The sequence below is a fragment of the Pygocentrus nattereri genome, chromosome 7, assembly GCF_015220715.1.
Source record: "Pygocentrus nattereri isolate fPygNat1 chromosome 7, fPygNat1.pri, whole genome shotgun sequence".
NCBI classification, from domain to species: Eukaryota; Metazoa; Chordata; class Actinopteri; order Characiformes; family Serrasalmidae; genus Pygocentrus; species Pygocentrus nattereri.
The window spans coordinates 45467347-45486914 of NC_051217.1; the positions used below are offsets into that span (position 1 = coordinate 45467347).

At 41.1% G+C, this 19568-nt stretch overlaps 1 protein-coding gene across 2 annotated transcripts in view; it reads right to left on the minus strand.

The window, feature by feature from the left end:
- dmxl2 (Dmx-like 2) overlaps positions 1–17561 on the minus strand; it is a 107706-nt gene extending 90145 nt beyond the window's left edge. Inside the window, exon 1 of one of the 2 annotated variants that reach the window (XM_037539802.1) lies at positions 17039–17561. In XM_037539802.1, coding sequence (XP_037395699.1) covers positions 17039–17125 — 87 coding nt within the window. In that variant the 5' untranslated portion in view covers positions 17126–17561. The remainder of the gene's footprint in view (positions 1–17038) is intronic. The other variant, XM_037539803.1, reaches the window with a different exon arrangement.
- Positions 17562–19568: the final 2007 nt, after the last annotated feature.

Genomic DNA, 19568 nt, shown 5'->3' on the forward strand with positions numbered 1-19568 from the left:
TAAGAACAACTGTAGTGAAGCAAACTGTATAATTTCAGCCCAGGCATGAATGGGTTCTATGGCTGTTTGCATGAACGAACGAATGATCGAACGAACGCTTGAACAAATGAATGAACGAATGAATGAATATAAGATCAAGCTATCTGGTCCCCACCATCATTGCTAGCCCTTCTGGAGAACCACTTATTCTGGAGAAGCAAGACAAAGCTGAAATCTTTTGGAACCTGCAAGACTAGAAAGGAAACCCCATCCCTACTGAGGCGTTGTCTCTCACTCACATCTCTGTTCTCTCATCCTGAACGAGGATCAACCCAGACATCATTCATCGCCCCCCGAGAACATGATCTGCTCGTCGACGAAAGTTTGACTCGACGTGTGTGTGATTCAGCTCTGTGACTGCTGTGTGTGTTTCGACTGTAAAACCTATCCAGCAGGATCAGGTGCTAATGGGGTGTTTAAGGATTTAGACCAGCGTGCAACCACAGGAGATCCACTGACCCTCTGCTTCTACAGCCTCCGTATGTGCATGTAGAGAGAGAAAGACCTGCTAATGACCCTCAGACAGTTTAAAGGAACATCTTTCGACCTCACTGACTGAACTTTAGGACATATTCTACACAAATGGGGACACTTTTCAAAATACATCTTTAAAAAAGACTTGACGTGAGCAATATGGCAAAAATACAATATCGGGATGCTTGAAGAAATATTCACAATATGAGATATGAAATGATATTATTTTTCAGTCATCTGATCAATTTGGCACAGTGTTGCCCTAACTCTAGTTAAATGGGACTAATTTTGCTCTCTTCATAATAAAACATGCAGTTGATCAGAGTCTGACAATATCCACAATATGCTCAGAACAGCATACTGAATTGAATGGTGACATCATTTGTGAATATTGTTCTACTACCCGAAATCAAAATACTGATTTAATCAGCTAAAGATATTTTACAGTGCCATGACAAAGCATTTGCCCCGTCCTGATTTATGGTTTTTACGTGCGTGTTACAACTGTTTCAGGTCTTCAAATTAAATTGAACACAAAGACAACTGGGGCACAAATAAAATAGTTTTAAATGATCATTCCAGCTATTTAAAGAGAAAAAGTCCTCCAACACTAAGAGGACTGAGAACCGAGCAATCAATTACGTTTAGCTGAAAACTGGGATCAATTAAACTAGACACATTCACGCTTGATTACTGGCAGCTAACTAGAGCTGGGCGATATGGCCAAAATGTCATCACGATAAACAAAATTCATACTGTTCAATCAAATCTCTATTTCTTTCATGTTTGAAGGCTGATATTTGCTCCCGAGTGGTTATTTGTGGTTTTTCTTTTATGGTGAGAACACGACAATCGCTCACCAAACAGAGGAACAGCTCACAGATCTGTCATGGGACAGTGGGAGAAAGCTTCTGATTAGCTGTTTTTACCAGCTGGAAAAGCACAACTGCAATTTTTGTAACAGTCGTAATTTAAGAAACAAATTATTAAGATTATTTTAGCTGGTGACGAGAACAACTGTTCAGTTTCTCAACAACGTCAACTTAGTACAAGCAGCAAACAATAGCCGGCTCGGTACGTCCGTGCCGGATCACACCGCCTCGGTGCCGGATCACACCGCCTCGGTGCCGGATCACACCGCCTCAGTGCCGGATCACACCGCCTCAGTGCCATCACTCCTTCCACATCCATACCAGAGCACAGCGCAGCATTCAGACACCAGCCAGCGGGCGACTGGATTTATCTATTCTATCGTAGCAGTTTGAGGTGTGAACTGCAGCATATCTGACGCTCACTGTGTAAAAGCATTTACTGCAGTCTGAATCTCTCACACTGGACAAACAGAGTCCTGCTTTTAGCTACGCTGAAACTGAAATTGGTGCTTTTGTGTCTTGTTTGATCTACAGAATCATCAATTGGCCATGTTGTGTGAGTGATGGAGCTGCTTTAAGTTAGCCAGCTGCTAAAAACAGCTAGCATGGGAAGCTAGCATTCTCCTGCTCTCCAATGCCTCACAGCTTTTCCAGTTTACTTTCATTTAAATCAGGGCTTTAACTGCATGAACCCACTTAATTCTTTCACTTTGTTGCTTGGGAATTCACCAATACTGAAATATGACTGAGCACCGTAACAGTGCTGTAGTCGTTGGGAGCAGACGTGAATTAACACTGCTAAAGCTCGTTAGGATGTAGGGAAAGGCGTGAGTTCACAGTAGGTCAGCACAGCTACGCCACTTATCTAGTCACTCACACTTGGTCACAGAGAACCGATTCCACTCAAACAGGGAATGTATAACTCCACGTTTCAGACGTTGCTGAAGTATATTTGGTGACCCTTTTTCACTCGTCACCCCCTCCTTCTCCATCCTTGTCAAAAATTCAGAACTGCGCCCTCTCCTGGTGCCAGCAGAGTAGCCAACAGGGCAGTCGCTGAATATGGAAGTGTGAGAGTCTATTATATCAAATATTTCTGACAGCTCTCATAGCTCTATCGTGATAATTATAGTCATCGTTTTATCGTCCAGCCCTACAGCCAACCTAAATATGACAGAACCTTACCACCGACGTGAAGCAGGTCTCAACACGCAGCATATCAAAATATATTTAAAAGACACAAATATATCAGTGGGGAAAGGGTTACAAAGTAAACCACAGTGAGAACCATTACCTCCAAATGAAGAAGACAGTAGATCTTCCTAAAAAAGGCAGGCCTCCCAAGATTCCTCGAAGAGCACAACGACGACTCACCCAGGACCCAGACACGCATCTAAGAACCTGCCAGCCTTGCTTGTTTAATTGACGGCGGTTTCTGCTGCTAAAGGTGGCAAGTACTTTTTGACATGGGTCAGATGTCACATTTTTGCCCCTTTATTGCCCTGTTTATTCTCAGTGCTGCCCTCAGTTGTACTGTGCACACATACACTCCAAACAGAAGCATAACTGAGAAGACAACACCAGGACAATTGAGTAGGTTCATTTTCCATCATTCTGTGGAATATTATGTCGAATACTGGAATATTCTATAAGGATAAGACATTTCTTTCATGTTAATGACAGTATAAAAATGTGGAATCGGGTGCTGGATTCATGAAAGTGCCCTACACAAGAAAATCTTCTTAATCTTTTTTCTTAACTTCAATCTTAAGAAAAAAAAATTATGAAAAATTAATGTTCTTCTTCAAATAGAATTCTCGTTTTCATGTCAACTATTTTCTAAAGAACAACTGTCTAAAGAACAAGCGTTGTTCTTGAAAACATCATGTTTCAGATGTTCTCTTAACCTTATGACAGCCTCACGCTTGTCTTAGGCTGTAAGAGTTGAGGTCAGTGTCTAAATTTATCAAACACAGCGCTGCATCTGCTCTTCCTGCCCATACTCTTCTTTTGCTTTCAGCCACAGACCCCACAGTAATCATATTTTTAAAGGAGGATTATTTTACTGTTAGCTGTTTCCTCCAGCATCACCTCTAGTTCTTGTTTGCTAAATTTTTTTAAACAACAAAAAAATGAAAGTACTAGATCAAAATGTATCTCATGTTGCTAATGGTGAGCTGTAAGATGCAACAAGGGCTACGCACTAAAATGATGAAGACTTTCTTAAGAATACCTTAAGGAAATAATTAAAATGATCTTAAGAAAATATCTAAGAACTTCTTAAGGTTTTTTCCTTAAGTGCATTTAATAATATTATAAACTTCTTAGTGTTTGTCTTAAAATCCTTCGCAACTTTCTTTGTGAATCCAGCCCCAGATGTTTAAATAAATGTATGTTGATTTGCTTTTTTTGTGAAAAATTGTAATTGTAAATTAAACAATTAAACACTTATTAAATTAAACAGTGCTATCACAGGGGATTCAGCCTGTATTCAGCAGCACTGAACATGTTGCTGGTGTGGTGTTAATGGGTCAGTGATGTGCAGAGCAGGAATGACTAAGATATAAATTTAGACTTTCATTTATTCAGCCAATCAAATTTAACTGGATATTCTAATCAAAATGTTGCCAATGCTATGCATCTAAACTTTCACTGCAGACCCAAATAACAGAGCAGGTCTTCATTTACCTTCGCTTGTAAACAGCCTGACCTGCTGCCACTGACACAGTCAAATGGCATCAATGTAAAAAAAATCCCTGATAAGCTAATTTAAATTTTACGCAAAGCAATGACGGGCACTTAAACTGCATTATGAACGGCTTCCTCCAGGCCTCCAACAGCGACACATCTCCAAAAGCACAGCCGCTGATATCCCATAGATGCGTTATTTATGCTGGGAGTGTGTTTGTGAGGAGGCCGTGGGGGCAGAGTGAGCGTAAGTGCTTTAGACACACAGTGCTGGGGTGCTTTCTCCTGCCATATCCAATGACGACCAGGGCGTCCACACAAACTCCCACCGACCACTCAAACAGCCCACCATCCCTCCATCAGAGAGCGAGAGAGCGAGAGAGAGAGAGAGCGCGAGAGAGAGCGTGAGAGAGAGAGCGCGAGAGAGAGAGCGCGAGAGAGAGAGCGAGAGAGAGCGCGAGAGAGAGCGTGAGAGAGAGAGCGCGAGAGAGAGAGCGCGCGAGAGAGAGCGAGAGAGAGCGCGAGAGAGAGAGCGAGAGAGAGAGCGAGAGAGAGAGCGAGAGAGAGAGCGCGAGAGAGAGAGCGAGAGAGAGCGCGAGAGAGAGAGCGCGAGAGAGAGAGAGAGAGAGCGCGAGAGAGAGAGCGAGAGAGAGAGAGAGCGCGAGAGAGAGAGCGCGAGAGAGAGAGCGCGAGAGAGAGAGCGCGAGAGAGAACCTCTGGGGTTTGATGTATGATTGAACAGTGCTGTTCTGAAGCTCCACACAGAGAACAGCACCAGTTTCTGACAACTAATCTACAATCAGCTGTACATTTCTGCTGGACTTCAAGGAGCAAAAAATTCATATAGCCAATAAAACTGGCCTATACAGTTTAATACAGAGTCCAATGATTACAATAGCTGTTATTGCCCAATATGATTGAATATAATTAATTAAACAGAGCTTTTTTGGAAGGTTAAGACAATGTTAGCATTAGGGCCTGATAGAAATTAACCTTTCGTGACCAACTGTACAACTTTATATATATGTGTGCGTATATATATATATATATATTGTTTACCTATACTCTGCTGAGTGATAATATGACTGGTAATAGTATTCATCAATGCCATGTTGGTTTCTGTTGAATAGCCATAATTCTGATTTTTCATATAATGTTTTTTTCTATTTATGCTACATGTTAAAATGTGTTTTTTCATTATTCTAACCACGGCTATCTATTTACGTTGCTTTTTACTGTATGCAGTGAGCATCCTGACCAAGTTCCAGACTGTAAACAGTCACATTACTGACAATGTCCTTTTGATATACTATAAAATGCATTGCAACTGCAATTTGTAGCAACAGAATCACAATACTAGCATTGAGTCCATTCTGTGCAGCCCTTAACTGACGTTCAGGACCACGTGATGCAGACACTTTTCTAAGAACCTTTGGCCGGCGGTGCTGGTTCTTCCTCCTTTGTCATTAGCTCAAGGAGGTGCAGAGAGCGGAGGGTAGACACAGAGCTAGCAGAGCTGTCAAACCAAAATGAGGAAGAAACTGAAGGAGAGTTGTGGAATTAAGAGGCCTTGGCTTTCTCTCTCTGAAAAACTGCTCATCAACATGAAAGCCCCCATTATGCCAACTCCCACTGATTCAGCACATACAGCGTAAATTATGCCCCGTCATCCTGCCATCAATCTACCTCAGTGACTAACAGGAGTGGGCGATATTATGACACGATCATTATCATAATAAATCACCACTAAGCTTTTCTGTGTGGATGAGCTTTTGGGGGATATCATCAGCAGAGCCGCTGCTAACAATTAATGAGTGATAAGTATATTCTTGGGTAGACTGGAGATTTATCATATGATATGTTACATCATACTTTAATACTGTATTGTAGGTGGTGTGGAACTTTAGCTGTATGTAACACTGATGTAGATATTGATGTAGATATTGATGTCACGCTTCCTGTAGTGTATTACAGTCTGTCAGAGCGACTGTGTGGATCATATGAACATTATAGAGCTTTTTAAATGAAACAGTAGAAGCCGTATCGCCCCCTACGCTTCCTGTAGTGTATTACAGTCTGTCAGAGCGACTGTGTGGATCATATGAACATTATAGAGCTTTTTAAATGAAACAGTAGAAGCCGTATCGCCCCCTACGCTTCCTGTAGTGTATTACAGTCTGTCAGAGCGACTGTGTGGATCATATGAACATTATAGAGCTTTTTAAATGAAACAGTAGAAGCCATATCGCCCCCTACGCTTCCTGTAGTGTATTACAGTCTGTCAGAGCGACTGTGTGGATCATATGAACATTATAGAGCTTTTTAAATGAAACAGAGAAGCCGTATCGCCCCCTACGCTTCCTGTAGTGTATTACAGTCTGTCAGAGTGACTGTGTGGATCATATGAACATTATAGAGCTTTTTAAATGAAGCAGTAGAAGCCGTATCGCCCCCTGCGCTTCCTGTAGTGTATTACAGTCTGTCAGAGCGACTGTGTGGATCATATGAACATTATAGAGCTTTTTAAATGAAGCAGTAGAAGCCGTATCGCCCCCTACGCTTCCTGTAGTGTATTACAGTCTGTCAGAGCGACTGTGTGGATCATATGAACATTATAGAGCTTTTTAAATGAAACAGTAGAAGCCATATCGCCCCCTACGCTTCCTGTAGTGTATTACAGTCTGTCAGAGCGACTGTGTGGATCATATGAACATTATAGAGCTTTTTAAATGAAACAGTAGAAGCCGTATCGCCCCCTACGCTTCCTGTAGTGTATTACAGTCTGTCAGAGCGACTGTGTGGATCATATGAACATTATAGAGCTTTTTAAATGAAACAGTAGAAGCCATATCGCCCCCTACGCTTCCTGTAGTGTATTACAGTCTGTCAGAGTGACTGTGTGGATCATATGAACATTATAGAGCTTTACAATGCTTTAATGAATCACAACATCAACAATAAAACAGCACACCACGTTTGTCTTTGTTGACTAATTATTACATTCCACAATAAATTTGATTTTATATACATTCTGAATGGTTGTCATGAATCTCTGGACTAACGTTTCCCAACCCGCTTCTCAGGAGCTTCAGATGGCCCACATTTTTGTTGCAAACTAACTCCCAACATAGAGATGAAGGAAACGGGGGGGGGGGGGGGTTGGGAAATACTCTAGACATAAAAGGATCAGAGGAAACAATAAACTGTATATCATTGTATGTATACCATCAGAGATCCACATACAGCTTACTTACATAGTTATTATTAAAAATATCAGAGATATTTATATTTCATTACATTAATGTAGGTTCATCACCATTATCTACTGATCCTTTCGACAATCACTGATTTCTTTTTTTTAAATAGACTTAACAATAATAACTATGTTGATTTTTGCATAAACTAGATAAACTTTAAAAAGACACAAAAATGGAGATGTGATAAAAATGCATATAAACCAGGCTGTGTTTCTTACCATAAAACGGAGTCAAGCAAACTGCCAACTAATCATTGCTGATTAAACGAAAAGGAGAATTTTACTGTTCTTTTAATCAAGTGGCCCTACATGAAAGACAGCAGCTACACTGATTAAAAAGGTAGAGCAAGACAGAAAAGGGTCCAGATCCATAACAGACCCTTACCATGGGAAGATAATTACATCAGACTAGAGTAAACTTGGGCAACTACAGACTGAGGAAGCTAATCATGAAGCTTCGACCCAGAGGTCACAGGGCAGTCCAAAAGGCAAAGGCCGAGGTTGACAAAGCCCCTTGCTGAACACATTCTTTGCAAAGCTGTGGAGGGGGAGGGGAGGAGGAGGCGAGATAGCACTTTGTAAAGGCGGAAGGAAGGCAGGAAACAATAGATAAGCGAATGTGAAAGGAGCTCAGTATGATGAATGAGCCTCAAAGAACAGTCACGAGTTTGCTGTGAAAGTGTGGCTCTTGTGTGTGAATGCCAGAAAGCAGCATCATCCTTTCATAAGCACACATACTGCAAACCTAATATTACTGCTGGGGTACTGACAAAGTGCAATACTGCAATACTTCCCAAATGCATGTAAACGTCAACCATCAAGCACATTTTCAGAAAGGAAACTTGCTTATTTCATTTTTAATAAAGGGAAGGGAACAGCATTATTAATAGATGGAGGGGAAAAAAAACACAAAAACACACACACACACAACTGCTTGGCAATAGAACAGCGCTAAACTATGATCAGTCAATACTGCTACAAAAATAGCTATGACTGTAAAGTAATCAAATCACAGGATGTCAGTGTAAAAGCAGAAACACAACATCAGCATAAACATCATTTGTGCTACGTTAGAACATATGCAGTGGCATAGAGGTGGGCAATGTTACAGTAGTTGATCAAAATGGTGATACACTTTAGTATTGTGATACAAAAGAACACTGACCAAGTGCAAATTTAACTGAAAAGAGAGCATAATTAGTCCTGTTCAACTGGATTTAGTCCAGCACAGTGTCAGAAATGTCGATGTCATTTTATAATGCCTGGTTTTTACATGTGGCGCAACTACTGCATTGGCTGTATGTCAAAGAGGTTGTGATATGATATTCTTGACATGTTGCCCACCCCCAGCTGAGCAGTACTGATGGAGTTCAACATTACTTATCCCATATCCACTACATTTCCAAAAGTATTTGCTCGTCTGGCTTCACACGCATATGAACTTGAGTGAGATCCCATTCTTAATCCATAGGGTTTAATATGATGTCGGCCCACCCTTTGCAGCTATAACAGCTTCAACTCTAGTAAGGCTTTCCACAAGTGTGTTTATGGGAATTTTTGACCATTTGTCCAGAAGCGCATTAGTGAGTCAGACACTGATGTTGGACGAGAAGGCCTGGCTCGCAGTCTCGGCCAAAAATCTCTTGATCTACTGAAGCTTTAAGAGTTCCTTTGACTGGAACTAAGGGGCCGAGCCCAACTCCTGCGTCAGATTTCCAGACGGAGAAGCGTGATTGGTCACTCCAGAGAACACGTCTCCACTGCTCTACAGTCCAGTGGCGGCGCTTTACTCCACTGCATTCCACACTTTGCATTGCGCTTGGTGATGTAAGGCTTGGATGCAGCTGCTCGGCCATGGAAACCCATTCCATGAAGCTCTCTACGCTGTTCTTGAGCTGATCTGAAGGCCACATGAAGTTTGGAGGTCTGTAGTGATTGACTCTGCAGAAAGTCGGTGACCTCTGCGCACTATGCCCCTCAGCATCCGCTGACCGCTCTGTCATTTTACGTGGCCGACCACTTCGTGGCTGAGCTGCTGTCGTTCCCAATCGCTTCCACTTTGTTATAATCCCACTGACAGTGGACTGTGGAATATTTAGTAGTGAGGAAATTTCACGACTGGACTTGCTGCCCAGGTGGCGTCCGATCACGGCACCACGCTGGAATTCACTGAGCTCCTGAGAGCGACCCATTCTTTCACTAATGTCTGTAGAAGCAGTCTGCAGGCCGAGGGGCTCGGCTTTATACACCTGTGGCCAGGGAAGAGACTGGAACACCTGGATTCAATGATCTGGATGGGGGAGTGAAAACTTGTGGCAATATAGTGCATGTTTGACAATATTTCAGCATTAAGTTCTTATTTTCTTCTCATAAAATGACAAAACACAACTTAGACAGAAGTGTAAACGTTAACAAGACACAAATCACATTTCTAGAAAGTAACAGAAACTTATTCTACATCGTAATATATCAGTTAATGTACTTAGCTTTCACATATAACTGTTCTTTTAAAACATTCTGAAGCACCCAAGAAATTACATATATTAAAGTTAGCCAGGTTTATGTTTATCAACATCAAAGTAGAACTCGGGAGTGCTGTGTATTTGTATACAAGTAGACAATATAATCGGCCAGCGCTAAAAATACAACATCACAAGAAGGAAAACAGAATCAGAGTCCCTGACTCACTCAGTCCTGCAAACAGACACACATCTATTTAAAGGGCTCTGATCATGAGAGGAAAAAACGGTGGGACGACAGTTAATGTATGTAAGCACTGTTGAAAACACTCACTCCCCAATCCATACACGGAAACTAAGCTTGTGAAAACAGCTTGTTTTGAATTCATCACTTCTGTGACGTCACAAACATCAACACACTGTATTTTTATTAGGCCTGTAACGGTAAACAGAAGTCATGGTTCAGTTAACACCGCGGTTTTGACATCATGGTTCGGTACGTGTTTGGTACAACGAAAAAAGCAAGAAAAAAACCCCCAAATGCACGAGGATAGATTCCTCTGCGTTTATTTTGAACGGGCAGTAGCACAAGCGACATACAGTCCCACCCCTTTTCTTTAGGTAACTTTAGTTGGTACAGCCTGTAGTGGGTCATTTGCACTCAGCGGGCATTAATCTGTGCGATGTTGGGTCAACTTCGGCTGTGATTTTGCAGCTGGAGTAGAGAAAAAAAATCTGTACAGCTTCATAGGTGGAAAATGATTGCAGGCTATGGAGAGAAGATGAGTCTCAATTCATTTGTTTAATTTCGTCTTGTGTGGTTTTTAAAATATGCCCTCTTTTTAATTACCCCGACAGCCACCTTCCTCACCTCTTTCTCACTGTTCAACTCCTCAAACTCAGCCCCACAGCTTTTGGGGGTCAGGAGTTATGAAGCCTAGATTAAGGCACCTCCACGGACCACTGATGCCAACTTGCTAACGGCTTATGGTTTCTGGGTGGAACTCAAGCTTGTGAAACTTGGTTCCACATTCCATTTCAGTAATCTTCATACATGTGGAGTATTCTCCATATGACTGTGTGCATCAACCCATAACATCTGTACTGTGATGGTTTGGGACAAATACACGTACCACTAGGGCTAGACAATTAATCAAAAAGTAATCAAAACTGGCATTCAGAACCTCTAACCGATGAAATCTTGCCCACGTAGGTTACTGTGATTTTCTGTTAACCCTTCCCCAGTCTGTGTTCATGTTCTGTCCCCTTAACAACGTACTACTGCCACGTCCAGTCCCGTGGCCCAAATCAGATTCTCTCACAACTTTTCATTTAAATGTGATGTGTGTGCGACATCAGTCTGAACAGATCAGCTCCTGAACCGACCCGCATGCGCAAAAGAATAACACGTCACGTTGCTTCATGCGGCTCATGCAGAGGTAAACAATTACGACTGCCAACGGACGCCAGTCGCTCCCGGAGGATCAGCTTCATCTTCACCAGTATCACATTACATTTTGCTTTCAGGCTTCTAACTGTTCTTTGACCTTTGACGCTGCAGCCTCATTCTCCTGTGGCCGCGTTCGACCATTTCTTTTCAAATTTCTTCAAAACACTGAGATATTATGATGAGTCTTTTCTAATTTTTATACAGAAACATCGCCCCAAATGTTTATCAGGTTTCAGCAGCGCAAATATTTAACGAATATCAAGTATTTACCGGACAAACTTGGTCAGTGAACTATGAGGGCAAAAAAAAAAACTGCTCATTAATTGTAATTGAGTAAAATATTCATTAACTCATTTCTGTGTATTAGCCTGTAAACATTCTGCTCTTCAATAAACATGTAATCAAATATTCGTTGAATATTTGGTCAAATCGACACATCAGTCTGATCAACTGATGCAGATGATTGTTTAGCAATGATAGCAATGATTCTGATATGATTCCGATATCACAGCATATCGCTAATTCTAAAAGAACGCACACAGAGGGGGAAACTAGAACAGAAGGAAAATGCGGGATATGGGCCCTTTAAGCGTCCCTTAAATAGCTTCTGCCTTTAAGTAAAGCTGCGTATTAGTCAGCAGCATGGGACGAAGCAGCGCAAAAAACATCTACTGACGAAAAACACACAAAAACAACCAGACGGGCAGGCCTGATTACAGCCCAGCCCACACCTAACATCAATAGGTTTATGAGAATCCAATACTGCATCTATAGGCAAGTCCCACGGGGAAATAAACATTCTTGACAGGAAGTTAACACCATGTTATTGTGTCACTGAGGAATATTCCTGTCTGCTACAGAGAGGTTTCACTTCTGGCTTCTAAAGCAATACATCACTGCCTGAAAACTCGAGGGGCTTTCATTAAAAAAAGGACAAGAACAATTAACGTCGTCTCGCCTCATCTGATTAAACCGGGCAAATGCAGGTTGGAGAAAAGGCCATCAAGTGACATTAATGGGAGGGAAACGTTTGAGAACAGCCGATACCAAGCACTGATCTGAAACCAGCGCTGTGAGAGGGCTCGTGATAAAAGCAGGGTAGCAAAACCAATATCTGACTGGTTCAATCTGTATAATTAGGGTTAGCATCAGTACTGATACAGTACATCAGATCAGCATCACTTTTCTGTCCAGCCCAACCATCTACACTCTTTAAAAATGGTTCTCCAAAGACTTTCTCATAAAGAAAACGGTTCTATAAAGAACCGTGAACACTCTGAGAAGGATTTGCATGAGTAAATGGTTCTTTTTATGGTAAAATATTTTCCTTAGTGTCTTGTATGGCTCTATATAGAACCTTTTGGAAAAGGCTTTTATATAGCATCAAAACAGGTTCTGCTACTGACACTCCGTCAAGCTTCTTACAACAGAAGAACTCTTTTTGGTGCTATACAGAACTTTACAAATACATTTACATTTATGGCATTTGGCAGACGCTCTATCCAGCATTTTTATACAGGGAGGTGAAGGTGGTGTTAGGCGCCTTGCCCAAGGACTCTTATTGGTATAGTGTAGGGTGTTTGCCCAGGTGGGGATTGAATCCCAGTCTACAGTGTAGAAGGCAGAGGTGTTACCCACTACACTAACCAACCACTATACAACACATTCTCCATCAAGCCCTTCCACGATGCAAAGAACCCTTTAATCATGCAAATGGTTCTTTGAGTGTTTATGATTCTATATAGAACCATTTTCTTTAATCAAGAACTATTAAAGAACCACCTCGTTTTAAGTTTGTATGACCTCACCCACTGATGTATTCTTTTAAAACTGTATTATTCTAAAATTTTTATAAAATTACATTGTAAAATTTGATAGCAGTACATAATTAAACAGGGTTTAATGCGGACTGGTCACAGCTGGCCAATATCTTTTGCATTTAAGAAGGTATCAGTGCTAATTTTAATCTAGTATACCCAGCAAATTATTCTGATCTTTATGTCTTTATGACTAAGATGGTACAAAGCCTGCATGTTAGGGATGCACAGTCACACACACAATGCATTGGGTCACTACTTTACTCTCCACATCTTACCAGCAAATATCCTGATTCCTGCAAAAAGAGCAGAAGCTGCAGTGCTCCTGTTTCAGATGGTATGCTTTGCATTAGGGTTTTCACAATCTATAATGTTTATCATATTTTAATATCTGCTTTTGCAATACTGACATGGCAGAAGGCCCAATAAATAAATAAATAAAATTTCCCTTTTCTGTATGCAGAGGCCGTCTCACTCAAACCAGATTATCCAGATAAGTATTTCTGTGGCTTTGATGAATCAAGACATTCAAAATAATACATATTATTTATCACAGTACCCACACTACAGATGCTGGTATTCATGTGTTGCCTCCCACCTCTACAATGTAGTTATGACCTAGAATTTTATCCACACATTACACAGGCAGGAGCCACTTTTCTACATGAAGGCCCATGGATACAGGATCTGCCAACCTTCACTTGGTGCACTGCACACCATCTTCCAACATCCAGGGACGAAAGGCTGACTGCCAGCAAGAATAAAAACACCCCAACGCAAGAACAACTCTAGCCAGCTGAGCCCGTTCACCTTTGGAAACCATCCACAGCAACATAATTCAGCACCATCAGATACTGAATTTAAACCATATCACCTCATACAGCGCTGCCTCACCATCCTTACCGGCCTTCAGTAGCTTCTAAACATTAACATAATGTCTATGGTGCGTTTTCCAGTCTGTAAGGTGACCAACATCAAAACACATACCAGGCTCCATCCAAGACCTTTGAATTAACACCACCTCATCATGACTGATCACCATTAGTAGCCCATGTCACTGTGGGCTCCACTCACCTACAGCAGCATAACCCACATCCACCACTGCGCACAACACCGGCCACATCATTTGTTTTCGGGATCTTTCATGCACCTGTACCTGTTTTCACTCTGTAAGCTGAACCACAGCAACACTATCAAGGCTGAACACAAACATCATGAGCATACGACACCACCAGGACAGGACTTTAGACTGAAACAAACAAGCCTCCATCCCTGTATTACAGTAACTCCTCTACAGCGTAACGATGGTTTGCACAACCGTACAATTGCTCTGGAATATTCTGTGCATAAGAGTTACATTACACGTCTACTCAGATCTGCATATCGCTGTTGTCGGAAGAAAACCTCGTATTTCCATCTTTGCCGTTTTTCGGTTTTTGTCATAATTTGAAAATAGCTTTTACCCCTTATATTATATGTCAATTTTATGATGAACAAACTAAAACAAATGAATAAAATGACGTGGAAAATGTCTGGTTCCATTGACTTTACATCACCTGTAAATTCACCACAACTCACACATCTCTTTCGCTCCTTTCACACCGAGTCTAATCATTTCTTATTCTTTATTTCATTTATTCTGTTTAGTCTGTGTGCTTGTCTGGTCAGTTCAGTGTGTTACATGCCATGTGTGTGACTCAGTAATGTCTTTTATGCATAACACACTTCTGAGTCTGATAATCTGCCTCATAACACTGCATGGTGCACTTTAACGCCCCAGTCAAATCCTGTACATTTAGGCCTAATGATAAGTGACCAAACCAAGATCACAGTGTTTTTTTCCCCACTACCATGCATTCTACACTCACCAGCCACTCTATTAGGTACATGTTCAGTTGCTTGTTAACACAAATAGCTGATCAGCCAATCACACGGCCGCAACTCACTGCATTTAGGCCTGTAGAGGTGGTCAAGACAACTTGCTGAAGTGCAGACCGAGCATCAGAACGGGGAAGAAAGGGGATTTAAGGGGCTTTGAACGTGGCGTGGTTGTTGGTGCCAGACGGGCTGGTCTGAGTATTTCAGAAACTGCTGATCTACTGGGATTTTCACGCTCAACCATCTCCAGGGTTCACAGAGAACGGTCCGAAAAAGAGGAAATATCCAGTGAGCGGTCAGTTGTGTGGACGAAAATGCCTTGTTGATGTGAGAGGTCAGAGGAGAATGGGCAGACTGGTTCCAGATGATAGAAAGACAGCAGGAACTCAAATAACCAACCAGAATCTCTGAGGAACGTTTCCAACACCTTGTTGAAAGTCTGACAAGAAGAATTAAGACAGTTCTGAAGGCAAAAGGGGGTCCAGCCTTTTACTAGCGTGGTAAAACAGTTCTTAAAATTGACGGCGAATGTGTTGTATAGTGTTCTCTACAGAACCTTTTTGAAAATGGTTCTGAAAGGTGTAAAGCTGTCACGATCATAACGATAGCATACACATTCTTCACCAATCCAAAACCATTACACCATGCAACTTAATCATGCAAATGGATCCAAGTAAGAATAGCGGTTCTAAATAGAACCATTCCCTTTACTAAAGAAGCCGTGAAAGACCCACCTTCTTCCAAGTGCGTCTGCATAGAAACCTGACTGCATACTTAAACGGTTCTCTGCATGGCGAAACAGTTCTTAAAATGATGGAGACTGTTGTGTATGGTTCTAAAATGTTTCAAGCTGTCAAGCTTGTAGCAATAGCAGAACCCTTTTTTTTGCCATGTAGAACCATACACATTCTCCATCAATCCAAAGAACCATTTCACCATGCAAAATGATCTGCACAAGACACAAGGTTCTAAATAAAACCATTCCCTTTACTTAAGAACACTTGAAGAACCATCTTTGTCAAAGTGTGTATGCATGTAGGCCTAACTGCATGCTTTGCATGGCGAACCGGTTCTTCAGATTGATGAAGAATGTGCCGTGTATGGTTCTCAAAGGTGTCAAGCTGTCAAGTTTGTGTCAATAGCAGAACTGTTTTTGGTGCTATGTACATTCTCCATCAGTCTGAAGAACCATTTCACCATACAAAGGTCAATTTCACCATGCAAATGGTTCTATATAGGACTCATGGCTCTAGATCGAACCAAAGAACCCTTGCAGAACCATCTGTTTCAGGTGTGTATACATACAGACCTAACTGCCCTAACCAAGTGTGTACGGTTCTGAAAGGTGTCAAGCTGCCAGGCTTGTGTCAATAGCAGAACCGTCTTTGGTGCTATATGGAACCAGACACATTCTCCATCAATCCAGTGAACCATTTCACCACGCAAGGATCAACATAAGCATGCAAACGGACCTATGTAAGACTCAGGGTTCTAAGCAGAACCGTTCCCTTTACTAAACAGCCATCCTCCTCAAGCGTGCATGCACACAGGCCTAACACCGAGCGACCTAACCGAGATCATGGGGTTTCTTCCCACTAAAGGGAACGAAGAGCTCGCAGCACTGCATGTCGCTTGTGTTTTTCACTCTGCAGGCCGACCAGCATCAACACAGCACGCTGTCAACGGCTGAATTAAGACAGTTACAACGTGCCGATGCAAATAACCCTGCCCCAGCAGAACGATCTGCCTCTGACAGCCCATACCGCGGCACTAGACCGGACTGCAGGCTGAATTTCCCCGCTGTGGGAAGCAATAACCGCCTATAACCTTGACTGGATCACACCAGCGCAAAACCAGCGGCAAGCGTTGCTCGAATTCCGCCGTTCCACCTTAAATGGTGCAGCAGATCAGTCCGCCTCTGGCGCTTGAACGCGACTCCTGCGCCATTTAAGGTGGAACGGGAACATTCGAATAGGAAGGAGGCGAGCAGGATCACAGCTAAGCTACGGCTGTAGTAGATAATGATGAGCTGCGGTTAGCTAACCCGCTAGCCCGAGAGGAGCATTAACGTTAGCTGGCGGCTCTGACATTAGAGGTTGTCCTACCGTGAAGGGGACGTCGTTGACGCTCCCCACCGAGTAGCAGCAGTCCCCCGGGTTCACGGCTCCGGTCAGCACCTGGTGGAGATGCATCTTTTTCTCTGTCGGGGCGGTTTTTTTCCTCTCTGAAGCGCCGCGGCGGAGACACTGTTAATAATTCACAGCACCGCTCGGCTCGGTTCTTCCTCCATCAAGCTGAAGCTAACGCTAGCAAGCCGGGAGTCCCATCCATCCGTCCGTCCGACCGTCCGTGGCCTGGCACAGCTCTCCCACACGCTCACTCCGCGCTCTCCGGGTCTCTGCTGGAGAATATGTGCCGAAATTTGAGGAAAATGCCGGGGCGCGGTGGAAAAAACGACCCGAGTCGACGGGTGAGGTCCCCGCGGCCGTTACGGCCGTTACAGCCGTTGACGGCGTAAACGTTTAAATATTTAAACTAATGAAACAGCCGCTGGAGCTCGCGCTCGCGCTTGCCGCCGCTGAACTCAACACGACTCGCGCACGCAGATGGATCACCGCAGCAGCAGCAGCGCGCGCGCACGCGCTGACCAGAACACGAGCACGCGCAGAGGGAGGAGGAGAAGGAGGGGCGAAGGGGCGGAGGAGGAGGAGGAGGGGGGGGGGCTGTCGCTCACTCACGACACGACACCGCACGCTAGAGGGAGCACAACAGACCTGAAAGACCCGAAAACTAGGGTATACATGTGAACTAGTGAGAAACTAGTGAAAAAAACTAAATAAAATGTGAACTAGTGAGAAACTAGTGAAAAAAAAACTAAATAAAATGTGAACTAGTGAGAAACTAGTAAAAAAAAAACTAAATAAAATGTGAACTAGTGAGAAACTAGTGAAACAAAAACTAAATAAAATGTGAACTAGTGAGAAACTAGTGAAAAAAAACTAAATAAAATGTGAACTAGTGAGAAACTAGTGAAAATAAACTAAATAAAATGTGAACTAGTAAGAAACTAGTGAAACAAAACTAAATAAAATGTGAACTAGTGAGAAACTAGTGAAAAAAAACTAAATAAAATGTGAACTAGTGAGAAACTAGTGAAAAAAACTAAATAAAATGTGAACTAGTGAGAAACTAGTGAAAATAAACTAAATAAAATGTGAACTATTGAGAAACTAGTGAAAAAAAACTAAATAAAATGTGAGCTAGTGAGAAACTAGTGAAAAAAAACTAAATAAAATGTGAACTAGTGAGAAACTAGTGAAACAAAATTAAATAAAATGTGAACTAGTGAGAAACTAGTGAAAAAAAACTAAATAAAATGTGAACTAGTGAGAAACTAGTAAAAAAAAACTAAATAAAATGTGAACTAGTGAGAAACTAGTAAAAAAAAACTAAATAAAATGTGAACTAGTGAAAATAAACTAAATAAAATGTGAACTAGTGAGAAACTAGTGAAAAAAAACTAAATAAAATGTGAACTAGTGAGAAACTAGTGAAAAAAAACTAAATAAAATGTGAACTAGTGAGAAACTAGTAAAAAAAAAACTAAATAAAATGTGAACTAGTGAGAAACTAGTGAAACAAAAACTAAATAAAATGTGAACTAGTGAGAAACTAGTGAAAAAAAACTAAATAAAATGTGAACTAGTGAGAAACTAGTGAAAATAAACTAAATAAAATGTGAACTAGTGAGAAACTAGTGAAAATAAACTAAATAAAATGTGAACTAGTGAGAAACTAGTGAAAAAAAACTAAATAAAATGTGAACTAGTGAGAAACTAGTGAAAAAAACTAAATAAAATGTGAACTAGTGAGAAACTAGTGAAAATAAACTAAATAAAATGTGAACTAGTGAGAAACTAGTGAAACAAAAACTAAATAAAATGTGAACTAGTGAGAAACTAGTGAAACAAAACTAAATAAAATGTGAACTAGTGAGAAACTAGTGAAAAAAAACTAAATAAAATGTGAACTAGTGAGAAACTAGTGAAAAAAACTAAATAAAATGTGAACTAGTGAGAAACTAGTAAAAAAAAACTAAATAAAATGTGAACTAGTGAAAATAAACTAAATAAAATGTGAACTAGTGAGAAACTAGTGAAAAAAAACTAAATAAAATGTGAACTAGTGAGAAACTAGTGAAAAAAAACTAAATAAAATGTGAACTAATGAGAAACTAGTGAAAAAAAACTAAATGAAATGTGAACTAGTGAGAAACTAGTAAAAAAAAAACTAAATAAAATGTGAACTAGTGAGAAACTAGTGAAACAAAAACTAAATAAAATGTGAACTAGTGAGAAACTAGTGAAAATAAACTAAATAAAATGTGAACTAGTGAGAAACTAGTGAAACATAAACTAAATAAAATGTGAACTAGTGAGAAACTAGTGAAAATAAACTAAATAAAATGTGAACTAGTGAGAAACTAGTGAAAATAAACTAAATAAAATGTGAACTAGTGAGAAACTAGTGAAAATAAACTAAATAAAATGTGAACTAGTGAGAAACTAGTGAAAAAAAACTAAATAAAATGTGAACTAGTGAGAAACTAGTGAAACAAAATTAAATAAAATGTGA